General features: G+C 32.7%; 1 protein-coding gene across 2 annotated transcripts; it reads left to right on the forward strand.

Annotated features, from left to right (window-relative positions):
- Positions 1-5797: 5797 nt before the first annotated feature.
- On the forward strand, positions 5798-14538 carry LOC110622913. Of its 2 annotated transcripts, XM_021767636.2 has the most exons (5): positions 5798-5931; positions 6086-6293; positions 6375-6675; positions 13045-13166; positions 13862-14538. In XM_021767636.2, exons 2-5 carry the CDS (start codon positions 6168-6170, stop codon positions 14303-14305), a joined length of 993 nt encoding a protein of 330 aa, XP_021623328.1. In that variant the 5' UTR covers positions 5798-5931; positions 6086-6167; the 3' UTR covers positions 14306-14538. The 2 variants fall into 2 exon arrangements, with proteins under 2 accessions (XP_021623328.1, XP_021623327.1); XM_021767635.2 differs by having other exon boundaries at positions 5808-6293.
- Positions 14539-14804: the final 266 nt, after the last annotated feature.

The raw sequence follows: 14804 nt of genomic DNA on the forward strand, positions 1-14804 counted from the left end.
TTATTTATTGTATTATTTTTTTAAAATTTATTGAAAATTACCATTGAAATGACATGTCAACCGCCCCATAATTTCTTTCTTACAAATTGATTAACCACGACTCCTCTCCATTTTAGGCATATTAGATAAAATAAAATGTATTGTGGTAATTGTATTATTTATTTTTAATTTATGTGAAAATTTACCACTAGGTGATCCATAAATGTATGAATTTTACATGGATTCCATGCTTATTTTACACTATCTGATTTAGCTAAGAATTTCTCTTAAATTGGATTCTCCATCTCTCACTTTATCACTCCATATTGACCTTATTTAGTTTTGGTTAAATTAACTAAAAAAATTTAAGTTATATTTAGCATTTGGTTGATTTTTTTTTTTTTCGATTTATCGGAAACTTTAAGTTAAAGTTTTGAAATAATAGCACTCAGCATCATCTATAATTCTCATATTCATGAGCATTGATATACTAATGCTTAGAGAGCAATGAGTTTTAGCTATTTGACATTGGAGTCATCTCCGCTCTCAAATTCAAGCTGTAAAACTAAAACTAAAAAATCTCTTTAGGAAGAGGAAGAAGAAGAGACGCTCTTGTATGCTTACAATACAATGACAATTATAAAATGTTCAAACCCTCAATGATCTACTAAAAGCCTTCCAGGATTTGGGGTTTTTGGGATCCAAAACCTCCTTTTTAGCACCATCCTTCCTGCGAAAAATGGGTTTCAGCAACTTCATCAACACCTTGTTGAAACCAGATCCTCGACGCCGCCGCCGCCCTTGTCTCACCTGCGTCACCAATGCAGGAGGATCCTCCCCATTTAAAGGTACCTGGAACCGAGACCGCCCTACACTGGGCTCCGACAGACTCCGCCCGAGTATGGCTTGGTTGAGCTGCACCTCAAAGGTGAGTCGTTCGAACTGGTCCAGTAGCGTGCTCTGCTCATCCCCAAATCTTTTGAGAATGACTGCAATTTCGTCCATTGATGATGAGTTGGTAATTTTGACACTGCCTATGTAAGCGTGTTGAGTAGAAGATGGGGACATGAGATGGAAGCTGAGAAGGCTTCTCTTTTTCGCTTTTAAACGTGACTTGAGGATGCTGATCAGCTGAGCTGAGCAGAGCAGATCATGTGCCTTATCCAATCAAGTGAGCAAAGCATCATTCCATAGCAATTTTTTCCCCTCAAAATAATCATGATTTTGATAACAATTTAATTTTAACTTTAAATGTGTTTATTTTTAATTAAAAAAATAAATATGAATAATATGACATAAATCTTGAATTAAAATATTCAATAATGTATCTTATATACTAATTATTATATTTTTCTCGAGAAAACAGAATTTATAATTAGTGTGTAAATTTAATTAAAAAAAATCATTTTCCTTTCATTTTTATCTCTTTTTCTGCGACGTATAATTACATTTTTTTATATAGTATCACATGTTTCTGTCACTCAGACTCGTACTTACAGACGAATTAGAGCACCCCTCTATACCATGTAACCATTTAATTTCTGACAGCGTGCGTGTTGACACGGCTGCGAGGTGATCGAGCTTACTTCCCTTACCTTCTGTCATGTCACCGACTAAACTTTCTTTGAATAGGCTTTTGTGTGTGGTCAGTCTAATTCACTTCATATCACAGGTTTAGGTGGATTGGATCGTGTGACGTTGGCCGTCCTTTTTCATGACTTGACCTCATCTTAGAGTGTAAAAAATCCAGTGTTCATCAACCACTTATACAGAATTTATATATTACTAAGGATTTTGTCAAGGTTTTATCAAGGTGTTTAACAAGTCATTGAGTTGCTCCTCTGATGCTACTATCTTATTGCCATTAAATTTTATTAAAAAATATATTTGATATAATTTACAATAACTAACAATTTAAATTATATAATTGGGAATGATGTGATTTTCATTTTTTCTTATTGTTGGTATGGGATGCATGTAAAGATTTTATTCGGTGAAGTCTCTTTATCTTTTAAAAAGACTTGTTTGGCACAAAAGTGAGATGACGTGCATTGGTCGTCGAAGGGGCTCAAAAGGGGAGAAATGAAGAAGGATCTAAATCTGATGAGCCCACCCATCTTCTCTTGTACTCTAGTGGGCCTCGGATGATCTACTTTTGCTCTTTTTTTCTTCTCTTTTATCTCTAAATTTTATTACAAACCACTATTTAGTCTATTTGTTCCAAAAATCAAATAATTTAATCATAAATTTTAATTAGAAAAAATTTAAAATTAGCCATTTAACTTTTAATCAAAGTTTAAATAAGTTTAATTTAATTTTTTTATTAAATAAATTCCTAAATTTTATGTTTAAGGCCAAATAGATTATGATCTAATAAAATATCATTTGTAATAATAATAAAATTTCATTTTGTAATTTTAAAAATTTATTATTTTTATGTTAAGTGAATATCATTTTTTTATATTTTAAATTAAAAAAATAATATTATATTAAATTAGAATTTATTTGATATTAAAAGTAAAGTTGAGGAGGTTTGATAAAAAAGATTGAATTAAACATATTTAAACTTTGATAAAAAAAATTCTAAGTGGGTAATTGGACTTCTTTCCATTGTAATTCCATTAAAATTAAAAGTCTTCCATCCACTTTAAATGATTTAAGCAATTTACATTGATTCCATTAGTTCAATAAGAGAGAAAACTTTCTATTGATTAAATTACTCTTCCTTTCCATTTCCTTGTCAGTTTTCTCTCTTATTATTGTTTCTCTCTCCACGTTTTCCCTCTTCCTTTTTTTCTTTCTTTTTTTTATTTATTTTATTTTTTGGCTTCATCCTTCATGTTGCAAAGCAAATATAATTATAAACCCATCTGGTTTTGCTTCTGTTCTTTGCTCGAAAGCTACACAAGGGAGAAATGTTGTAAGGTTGTAACAATGGCTACTAAAAAAAATAGAAAAGACATGATCTTGTTGATGCTCAGACAGGGAGATTTACCATTTCTCTCATCTTGATGGCAATCAAATAATCCTGTTGACCATAGTATCTGATCATTAAACATATAGATTTGACCTAAATGAGAATTTTCAATTAACAAATTATTAAAAACACTATTGTGTTGATGTAAATTTTTCATAACCAGTTAAAATTTTATCGATAAACAAAATAATTAATTATGTAACTTATTCTTAACAGAATTCTACTATCATTCTTAATATCTCAATTGTTTAAATACAATAAAATAAAGGTGTTAAATACTCTTCTCACCTAGTTTTTACAATTAATATAAGCTCTCTATATTGATTCTAGACTCTGTGTTAATGTATTTATTAGAAAATCTTTTTAAGATAATATACAATCTACTTATTACACGTGTATAGATCACGCAAAATACTCTCTTTCATGTACATCTATTAGACTAAACATGTTAAATTTGAGTTATTAAGTTACTCTATTTAATCATGTTTCTATATTTGTTACATCAGATCAATTTACACCAAAATAAAAAATTTAAGCATACATGATTTCTAAGTTTCAATTAAGCATATCTTGACATACTTAATCTAATGGATGCTTAGATTATTTAAATTTTTTTTATATATTTTTTTATTTATTTTTATTATTAAAAAATTTTATTTCTCAACGCATATTAAATTAGTATATATTAAAAAAATTAATAAATAAAAAAATAGGGATGGAAGCATAGATGTGCAAGCATTATACACGGATGGAATATATTATTGGCATTAATTATTTAAAGTCATAGATTTACGACATGAATAAATTTTATTTTTCTTTTAAAATTATCACATGTTAGTACTCGTTACTTATTTATATTAATATATTATAATTTAACTGAAAATAATTTTAATATTATATACCAAAATATATGGATGTGATAAAAGACTTAATTTAATCAATAATTTGGTCAAACTGATCATTTCAGTTGTATTTATTAGGTAAAATATCAATTAATCAAGCGATTAAAATCAACAATTTAGTCAAACAATCCAATCGGATTTGAACCATTTTAAAATATATATGTAAAAAATAGTTAATTATTGAATGATCTTAGCCCTAATTGAATTTCAATGAGTTTGGCTCAAGTTTCTGTTTTAACATGCAACTGTGATTTGTATTAAAAGTTAAGCTGAACAAATTGGTTATCTAATAGGCCCAGGAGAAATACACGTCAACGTAATTCGATCGCCGACCACTACTAGTACAAGAAAAGTTGGCTCTGTAAAACAGATAAAAGCTTATAACTGAAACTCTCGCCTCCATCATCCATGGCTATAAAAGAGAAGCATTATGGTCATGTTATCACAATTTCTTATAGTCATGGAGGATCAACTCACCTCTGCTATATCCTATACCACAAGTTTTTTAGAACTCCTACAATGAAAGAATAGAATAGGAATACTTCGCCAGATTGCCTTCCTCTAATGCAACTAGTAGTTTTGGCTAACCACCCACCAAAATTGTACAATCATAATAAAGAGGGAAGCCACCATTATCCTTTACAAAAGCAAAACCAAATTCTTTGGATAAGATAAATAAGGTAAAAATGTTTTGTTAGAAAATTTCTCTATCTAAACTATTAGTAGAAGAGCCTAAAAGTTCTCGAGTTTGCATTAAGTTGATTCATACAATCTAATTTAGACTCATTTCTTCCACAAATTAGAACCATTAGTTCCATTTGACACAGAACATAAATTAGCATACGAATACATAGATACAAATCTAAAAATGCCATTAGAAGTTGGTGGTTATTTTATCTAATTTTTGTTAACGCTAAATAATCTCTTTTGTTAGAGAATGAATTTCTCTATAAAATTCTTTTCATATTTAAATTGAAGTCCCATCTGTTTTATTAGTATTCATCAATTTCCTACTCAAATAACCTCTATTCTCACTCGACATGTGAGTTATCCCTTCATCCTTACAATGAAATATTTATTCTCTTTTTTTTTTTCATTTATAATAAATATATGATAGAGTATTATTTTCGCTATGTGATAACAATATGTCGTAATGTCTTAATTCACTAATTATTTCAATGCTCTCCAAATAAATTTGACTTGTGCTTGAATTACTTATATTTTCTGGCTTGATTGCAAGTTGTGTTGACCAATATTCTATTTTATATCTATTTATGTAGGAATTTGATTTCAAGTGCTTAGATATAAAATATATCAAGATGTCTAGCTTGTTTTGTTGCATTCTCAAACTATCAATATATTAAGATATAAATTTGAATTACCAATAAGCTCTAATTTACGTCTCCTCTTTAAGCTTTGAAAATATATCTCTATTATGCTTTTCTCCTAAGGGGCTTATGGAGATTTCCTTTTTTTCTAGTTGTGGCTTGATTATAGCTTTCTTAGTTTGGCCTGAGGCTGAACATAATAGATATGGAGGCCATGTGTTTAGTAATAAAATCTATTTTGATAAAAAAATCCATTTTGTAAAATTAAACTCCCTTCAAATATACACAAATTTTAATTTTTTGAAATTGACATATTTAAATTTTAAATGATAAGAGATTTAAATTTAATATTATGGGAAAATCTTGTGATGTTTCAAATACAGATTTAAATTATATTTTAAATTCACTTTGATGATTTAATTTCTTTTGGATTAATAGCTGAAAAAAAGAGGAAAATCAATGGGCCCAAAATATGAAAGGGCAAGAGATAGACAGGATCTGCGCATAATATTCTGAAAGGCCTATCAACTCACCAGAAACACGGGCCCAAGTTGAACCCAAGGAGCGGCCCGTGCACTATTGGCCCCGCCTCTGCTCGGGTCTCTATACTCGACTCTATTTTCCTGTTACAGCAGAGTTTTCACGTTGATTCAAGCTTCTCTGCGACTCAAACCTCATAGATTGCACCCAAATCGAATCTCTTTTGAATGAGTTACAACCCTAGATTATCTGCACACAGAATCTTGTAATTTTCTATCTTCTGGCTGCTTACTGTTTCCCTGATTATATTATTATATTACCCCTAGTTATTCGCTTGTTTTCCTACGCGAAATCTGCGCTTTGGCTGGGACTCTTCTAATTTCATTTTTTTGTATTTCCTTTTTTATTTTGAGAAATAGGATCGAGTTGTAGAGAATTCTGTGACAATGGATTAGGGGTTTTATTTCGGGATTTGATTTCATAAGCTTGGAGTGTTTTGAAATGGATAGAAATGGAATGCTTGTGTCAGTATTTTTGTTGTTTTTTATTGTTGCCGATGTTTCCAATGCTTCCTTGCTCTCGGCTTTTCGAAGATTTGTAGCTGTGGCTTCTACGGGCACAAATCAAGTAAATCTCTCTTTGTCTGTATTTGTGCTTTTTTTTTTTAGAGAAAATAATTTAATCTTTGTTTGTTTGTTTGTTTATAAGATTTCTCCATCGCCAAGTCCGGATCCTTTACTGGTTGGTAATAGTACGACGTCAAATGGGACAACTTCAAAGGATAAGAAGGTACCAGATGATTCTAACAAGGTTGATTCTGGTTCAAAGGGTTCGATTGCGGGCCCGCCTCCCCAAAACAAAAAGGAGGATGTAAAGGCTAATGGAACAACAAATAAGAATGACAATAAAACGGATTCACAGTCTGAGGTTGGTCAAAATTGTACTGGGATGACTAGAAGGTGCAAGGATCAGGATAAATTGGTTGCCTGCATTCTTAATTTTCAAACTGGTAATTCACATCACATTTCATAACATATCTTGCATCTTTTGGCGGACTTGCACTTCTTTCAAGTATTTATATGGGCAAATACATTTGCTTTTGTTAGGTGAGATCGACTTCAAAACTAATTAAAATTTTGCATTAGGTGTAATTTGTGATATCAAGCTATTGGTGCAGTTGGTGTTAGATATACTGTTATGCAATATTCAGAGGCAGAAAAGAGGGGATGCTTTAGAACTCCCTTGTCTCTTATGTGGAATTAGATTCTGTGGCGCTTAGGGAGTCCAATTAACTTTGCTAGTTAATTTCGTTCTGTGAATTATGACCGTCGTGTCAAATGAGGTTGAATAATAGGGCAGTAATTTATGGCGATAATTGATAAGAAATTCAAGAAGTCTAATTGCTTAGTTATTTTGACTTCCCCTTTTGGAAAAGAGGGAAAAGGATAAAAGGTTCCTTGAGATATGTTATTCAAGGCTGAATTGTGTGTATATATATTTACTTGTGCTCCATGGTGATTGATGCTCCAAAATGTTGTGTCTTTGCCCATTTATGGGCAAGGGCATAGCCCGTGCATTGAATGGCCATTGGTTTAGCCGATGATGGCCATTGAATGAGGCGTTAATTGCCTCATTCAATGTCCATTTGACTTTACCCTTCGGTTATTTTAGCTAGGAGATCTAGATGATTATTTCTTTAGTAGGGTGGCTTAAACACAAGGCATGTAAGAGTGAGATTTACTCTTTGGGTATTTTCTCTAAGGGATATATTTGCTTCATAGTGGTGGCTTAAACACTGGTGGAGATAGTAGAGGTCTTTGTATTTATGTGAGAGAGGTATGTAAATATTGTGGAAAATATTGGGTAGGAACAAAGAAGACCGTGAGTCACTCGCATCCTGTTAAAGACAAGACCTCTTATGCCCACTCTTCCAAATGAAACTTCCCTTCTTCCACATTCAACTATTTATTACAATATTTGTAATATTATTCTCACATATTGAAAAAGATATTTTATTGCTATCCATGGATGTTTGCTAGTATTTAGCAAAACCACGCTAAACATTTTAGCTCTTCTATTTTTCTATTGCAATATTTATTTCTGGATCAATATTTTCCCAACAAGTGATACCAAAGCCTCCTTCAAAAGGACAAGATCAAATCTTGGTTTTGAAGGGACGAGGTCAGAGCCTAGTTCGCAACAACGTAACAGTGACACATACAACATTTGGATATGGGTGTTACTTCTAAATAAAATAGAAAAATTGAAAAGATGACAAGCAGTTCATCACACTTCAGGTGAAGAAGCTTGATCAAAAGATAAGTTCTATTCTTGGGCAAGAAGAGTAAAGAAACTCCTTATTCAACAAGGTCTAGCACAAGTGTTGAAAGGAAAAAAGAGAAGGAAAGGTTTCGTTTGAATGGAGGCAAATGAAAAGGCAATTTTATGTAGTGTATTTTTAATTTCTTTTTAGGTGGAGGAGTGTTGAATATAAAAATAAATTAAAAAAAAAAAGGAGGAAGCAAAGTCAAATGGCCATTGAATGAGGTAATTAACACCTCTTTCGATGGCAATCAATGGCTCAACTAATGGCTATCAATGGCCATTCAATGCAAGGGTTGTGCCCTTGCCTATAAATGGTCCATGGCGCAACATTTTGGAACATCGATCAGTGTGAAGCAAAATTCTTGAGTGGGGTTTTCTCAGTTTGGTGCAGTGAGAAAATTTTATGTGAGTGTTTGTTTTTTGAGAGATAATAAGAGCTTATAGCTTTGAGGAAAATATTGAGAGTAAGATTTACTTTCAGGATATTTTCTCTAAAGGATCTAGAGAATTATTTACTTTAGTGGGTATGTTTATCAAAGTAACTGGGAGTGGGATTTGCTCTCAGATATTTTCTCTAGGAGATCCAGAGGGTTATCTGCGTTAGGAGGTGGCTTTAACCGTTGGTATGTGAGAGTGTGATTTGCTTTTGAGGTATTTTCTCCGGGGATATATTTGCTTTAATGGGAGTGACTTAAACACTAGGGGGAGATAATAGTGGTCTTAGTATTTATATGAGAGGGGTATATAAATATTGTGGAAAATATTCTACGGTAAGTACTCAAATAGTTATTGAAATACCGTGTTATTAAGACGAGAGGCGACACTAAGACGATAGAGCTTCCTATCGCCATAGGCAAGGCGACGCCTTTTTAAAAAAGGCGACCAAGCCATTTTTTTTTATATATTTTAAATATACATGTACATATATGTATAATTAATATAAAAATGTTTATATATTTAGTTAGATTAAAATATATAACTATAGTTGGTAATAAATTATATCTATATATAATGCATAGAATATTCATATTAATTTCTAAATATATAAATAAAAAAATAAAAGTATAATTATAAATAATATACAATTAATTATATAAATAGTTAAATAATAATAGAATAATCTATATAATAAGTAATAATAATATTTGATGTAGAATATAATTCTAATATAGAATATAGAATAATAACATAATATATAATAAAATAATAAAAAAGTATATAAATATAACTAAAGAAATTACTATTAAATAAATATTATTTATGAATAAATGGATTTTATTTATGAATAAGTAAACAAATATTATTTATTACTAATACCAAGATAATTTATTACATGTCACTAATGCTAAGGAATAAAAGCAAAAAAAAAACGAAGAAAAGTAAAAATGATTCCATGTCTCTTCTACACCCAAGGAAAAAAGTGACTTGTTAAATCTAATTTTTATTTCTTTCTCTTCCAACAAGGTATCTTCTTCCTCCTCTCTCCCTCTTCTTTCTTCTTCTCTGCTTCTTCCTACAGATCTCCTATTTTTTTGTTTTCTCTAATGCTATTGGGAATAGAAGTTGCAGTTGATGGCGCTGCCTGACGCCTCTCTCTCTCTGAGGCTAGCGATTCAAAGTGAGGTGCCTTTAACAACACTGTTAAAATATTTATATGTCTCTCTCACATAAATATAGACACCCTTGCTATCTCCACCCAAAGTTTAAGCAAGCCCACTGAAGCAATAACCTCTAGATCCCCTAAGAAAAATACCCCAAAGTAAATCTCACTCTCAATATTTTATCAAAGCTACAAGCTATGATTTACTCAAATCTCTGAAAGATCAAACATCAACATGAAATTTGCTCACTGACTGCTCCGATCTTGGGGTATTTTCTCTAGTTGTTCTAGAGGATTATTTGCTTTAATGGTGATGGCTTAAATACTGAGTATGTGTGTGAGAGTTCTACTCTCATAGTATCTTCTCTCTTGGGTGTATATTTACTTCACTGAGGGTGGCATAAACATTGGGTGGACAAAGTAGAGGCCTTTGTATTTATGTGAGAGGGGTATACAAATATTGTGAGACATATCGAGTGGGAATTACTCAAGCGGTTGTTACAATATTTGTAATATTATCCTCACATAGTGGATATTTATTGTTATTCGTGGATGTGGGCTAATATTTAGCTAAAACTCATTAAAAATTTGACCTCTTTTTTTTTTGTTGCAATATTTATTTTTGAGCCAATCAGTAATTTTTTGACAATTTGTTTGTATTTTGCTTTCAAACTTTTTGATATATTATGGAAGTATGATTTGAGCTCTCAAGTCTTTGTCAAACTTGAGCCTAGTGAACAAGGACTGTGCCTTTAAGTGAGCTTCTTCTATCAACACATTAGAACTAAGAACAATCATCTATATTTGGGTAAGTACCCAACCACTTGTGATCCAACTATACTGTGACAATCGGCAGTGTGGATGTGTTATGAAGTTGAGAAATTGAGATGAGAGAAGATAGTTGATGTCGAGATCCTAATGAGAGTTGTGGGTGAGGGAAGGACAAAAGCATAAGGCGAGGGTGAGAGCAAGATGATGTAGTCTTGATGGAAGGAGGGATGGCTGTGAGAGTGGGTGTCGTGATGTGTAAGGGTGACAACAATGAGGTATTATAGTCTCAAGGTTGAGGAGCCGGAGAGGGCTGGGACAGAGTACTCAAAGAAAAACTGAAGAAGCTGTGAGGAGTGAAGTAGAAATTGAGAGTGACAGCACTTAGAGGAAAGTTGGTTTCATTGGTTCTTCAATTTTTTTACTCGAATAAAATGAACTGACCATTAAAATTCTTAAAAATTGAGTAGCCTAACCAAACAAAATGAGCCAAATAACAGAGCCGATTAAATCAAATTCTTTTGGTTTTTCTGAAACTGAAACCTCCTCACCCCTTTTAGATCGTGTTCATATTTTAAGGGTTTGATCGTGTGTGGATCCTTTTCCAGCTACATGCTGCATCATTATGGCTTGGTTGAAGTTAGGCTGGCCTAAACTGGGAATTTTGGTGCCTGTCCAAATGTTCACTGAAACTATGGGATTGTGACAGTAAAGAATGCTTGCTACAACCTTTAACTTTCATGGTGGCTGCTATTGGTAGTAGTTAGAGGATTATTCAGGATTAGGGGATAGTAGATGAAGTTTGGAATTAATGTTCCAATATGTTCTATGTCTATGACTTCCTTGCATAAAATATATTCATTGATAAGCTGTAACAATCAATGTCAACTTCTTTTATATATAATTTTTTATTTGCACAAATGAAGGACAATATATAAATGGTGATTTCTTTAGGATTGCTGTCCAATTAGTTATTATGGAACGGAGTGTTAGTGTGTCCTAAAAATTAGCGTAGCTGAGACGAGGATGTGGCATGCAAGAAAGGAACAGATAAGAATGAGTTAACTTGTTGGAAGTTGGAAGTGGTAAGCATTGAAAATAAGCTGAGAGCCACTGGAGGTGGGTTTACTTGTGTGTTAGGTGCTAAATATTGAAGTTACAAGAAAGAAGACAAAGGGAAAGGATCAGTCTGGGATGATGTTTCATGATAGTATTAGTATCTTTTTAAATATGTAGCCTTGACCAAGTGAAACAGAAGGAAAGAGTATTACATCCTCAACTATATCGGCAGTAAGGTTTAGATGAGTTGAAAGAAATTCTAATTTCCCACATGTATCTCTGCCCTAGGCATTTCCTTATGAGTGGAAGAAGTTCTAATGGATTATAGGGATCAATGATAGAAATATTTCCCTCAAGCCAATTGGGGTATATGTACTATTTACAAGAGTACATACTTACTAAGAAAATAAATTAATTCCCTAATTATAGCCTAATCATATTCCAATCATATCACATATAATCATATCTCTAATTATCACTATAAATCTAGACTATTTACAGAAAGAATCTCAACAGCAAGCATTAACTTCATCTTGGTCAATGGTTGCTTGGATTGTAATCAGCACTAGGTTGGGGCACGGCCAAGAGCTAAGCAATTGAACCTATGAATGACAAGTGCTACAGCCGAACTTCCTTCAAATTGATAATATGCTGGAAGATTTCTTCCTTTGACAGCTGGATCATAAAGCAATTTGTACTTCTGAAGTACAATGACTTTGTTGCTATTTCGTAATATTTTTACTTGTTTTCTTGTCTCAAAAGCCAATAGTTAATTGTATTTCTTTGATTACTTCTGAAGTTCTTCCAAACACAAACCATACTTGAACATAAAGATTTATGTGTAATGATAATGACATATTTCTGTGCGCTTTTCCATGTGATAATATCAGAGTGTAGATATGTGTCCAACTATACATGTTGGCAAATTAGTCTTAAATAATTTAGAGTATCTAAATTCTTTATCTTTCTGTCTGTAAGTTCTTTTTTATATTAATAAAAGAATGAAGTATCTAAGTTGTGTTTTTTTGCGGCCTACCTTCTACAAATGGTGAGGATATTGTATGCTGCTTTATATTATTAGGTATCTTGGTGCTTATGCTATTATATCTTTAGTGATGGGTGAGTCATCTTTTATCAAGGAGCTTTAAAAGGTTATTTTAAGTTTCAATTATGTGCTCAATTTCTCAGCCACCTGGCATCTATAGTTCTATACCATGTGCAGGTAGAGAAACTGTTAGTGAAAGAAATTCACTCACAGCTGTCTAACTTGGAAAAATTATGGTGTGATTGCTGAGATGTATTTTTGAAAACAAATTGCAAGCGATTTGCAAACTTACTCAGGATTGATATTCTATTTCAATCATTTGCGTCAATTCTCAAGTCCATTACATCGCAAGCATTTCATTTATTATGATAAGTTTTACTCATAGTATGTTGGAAAAGAGTTCATGTTTAAAAGATTCATGTAAGAAAGAGGAAATAAAAAGTATATATTGAACTGTTATGAAATTTGATATGCATGATTGAATAAAGTATTAAAAAAATGGTCAATCACCTTAGGTTTTTCCGCATTAAAATAATAACTTTTCATGTAATGAATCATCTCAATGTCCTTTCCTTTTGTAGGGCACACAAAATTTGTGGTTCTAGTTCAGAATGAAGGAGAAAGCAATCTGAAAGTGAATCTTTCTGCTCCAAATCCCAGTGATAATGTTGTGCTTGAAATACTCAAACACCAAACTATTAAGGTGTGGATCATTTTTCTGATCCTTTGTCATATTTCTTTAATCAGTATGGAATTGTCATGGAACATATGATAGTGTGGCATGGATCATTTTTCTTTTCTTTTGTCATTTTTCTTTAATCAGTGTGGAACTGTCCGTTGTGAAATATATAATATTGTGCCATGAGGTTTCCGATGATGTGGCTAGTGCAATAAAGGAAAGCCAAAGGAAATTCCTGGCCCATATTAACAGGATGTTTCAAAAGTCAGCAAGGACTTGCAATGTCTTGCAGCTTCTTGATCTCCATTAACCAAATCAATGTGAAACTGAGTAATAATACCCAGAAAGCTGACTGGTTATTTGATTTGGGGGTCTTAGCAGAAACCTCTGGTAAGATGGGCTAGATGGATAATGGAAAATTTTGGACTTTTTCTTTTTCTTTTTCCCTATCCTAAATGTTGATTAACATTTTAGATCATGGAGTTCCTGTCCTTGGCTTGGTGTATTGCAACTTAATGAACAGGCTATTGACAATAAATAACAAGAATTAAATCTTTTTAGAGATGGGCCCTGTTCTTGTTAGGTTTTCCTGTTCTTTTGTGGGGCAGGGCTGCAGACAGGGATGATGCATGGGGACTGGGGAGTAGAAAATTTCACCATTTTGCATTTGATACCTGTATTTGCATCTTTTATGAGCAGAGTCTCCTATTTGTTTTCAGATCAATTTAACTGTTGGAAACGGCAATGAAGTGATACTGAAAACTGGAAAGGGGAAGTGTATTCTACACGTTGATCTTCCTGCATCTCAGGAAAACAATTTCTTGCATCTTCCTTCTTATGACAAACTGATCACTCCCATTAATGGTGCCTACTTCGTAATCCTCACGGTTTTAATTTTTGGCGGGTTATGGCTTTGCTGCTTGTTTAAAAAGAAGAAACAACAGGATGGTATTCCTTACCAAGAACTTGAGATGGGTTTGCCAGAATCTAGTTTAAACAATGTGGAAACAGCTGAAGGTTGGGATGAGGGTTGGGATGATGACTGGGATGAGGAAAATGCAGTGAAGTCCCCAGCAGCACATCGCACGGGTAGTATATCAGCCAATGGCCTTACTTCTAGGTCCCCAAAGAAAGATCAATGGGAAAATGATTGGGATGATTAAGAGACTTTTGTAGTGAAAAAGAGATGAAGGTACAGGGGGGAGAAAGAAGAAAAAGAATAGATACACGAAATTTGGGTGATTGTTGGTAAAAACATTCTCACACTTGTCATGCTGACATTTGTAGTTTTCTTGTAACAACGAGAGTCCAAAGTGGTCATTTTCATTTCTGAAGAACAGAGGTGATAACTTTCTGCATTTTGTGAAATACATATTGTTCTTGGCTGCTTTTGTTCTGTGCAATCCATGCTAGTAGCTTTTACTTGTATATATCGGCACGTGGTTGGTTTATTATCCTGCATAAGATAGCTACCACCTTGGGCATGTAACAGTGAAGAAGCTATAAAGGATCAAAGAGCAATTCATAAGCCACTTGAAATAGAACTTTAATCTCCTTTTGATTGTTGGTATATTAGGTTTGATGTAAGAACTCAATTCGTCTGGAGCAGAATCAGCACTATAGAGGCTGAGAACAATGAGCGGAAGCAGAAGAGTGTATGTA

This window comes from Manihot esculenta, chromosome 9 (genome assembly GCF_001659605.2).
Source record: "Manihot esculenta cultivar AM560-2 chromosome 9, M.esculenta_v8, whole genome shotgun sequence".
NCBI lineage: Eukaryota > Viridiplantae > Streptophyta > Magnoliopsida > Malpighiales > Euphorbiaceae > Manihot > Manihot esculenta.

Excerpts from the sequence above, each read along its gene's own strand:
- LOC110622913 (XM_021767636.2), top strand. The coding sequence starts at position 6,168 with ATGGATAGAAATGGAATGCTTGTGTCAGTATTTTTGTTGTTTTTTATT. Across the intron at positions 6,294-6,374 it reads CTTCTACGGGCACAAATCAA|ATTTCTCCATCGCCAAGTCC; the intron begins GTAAATCTCTCT and ends TTTGTTTATAAG. Across the intron at positions 13,167-13,861 it reads TCAAACACCAAACTATTAAG|ATCAATTTAACTGTTGGAAA; the intron begins GTGTGGATCATT and ends ATTTGTTTTCAG.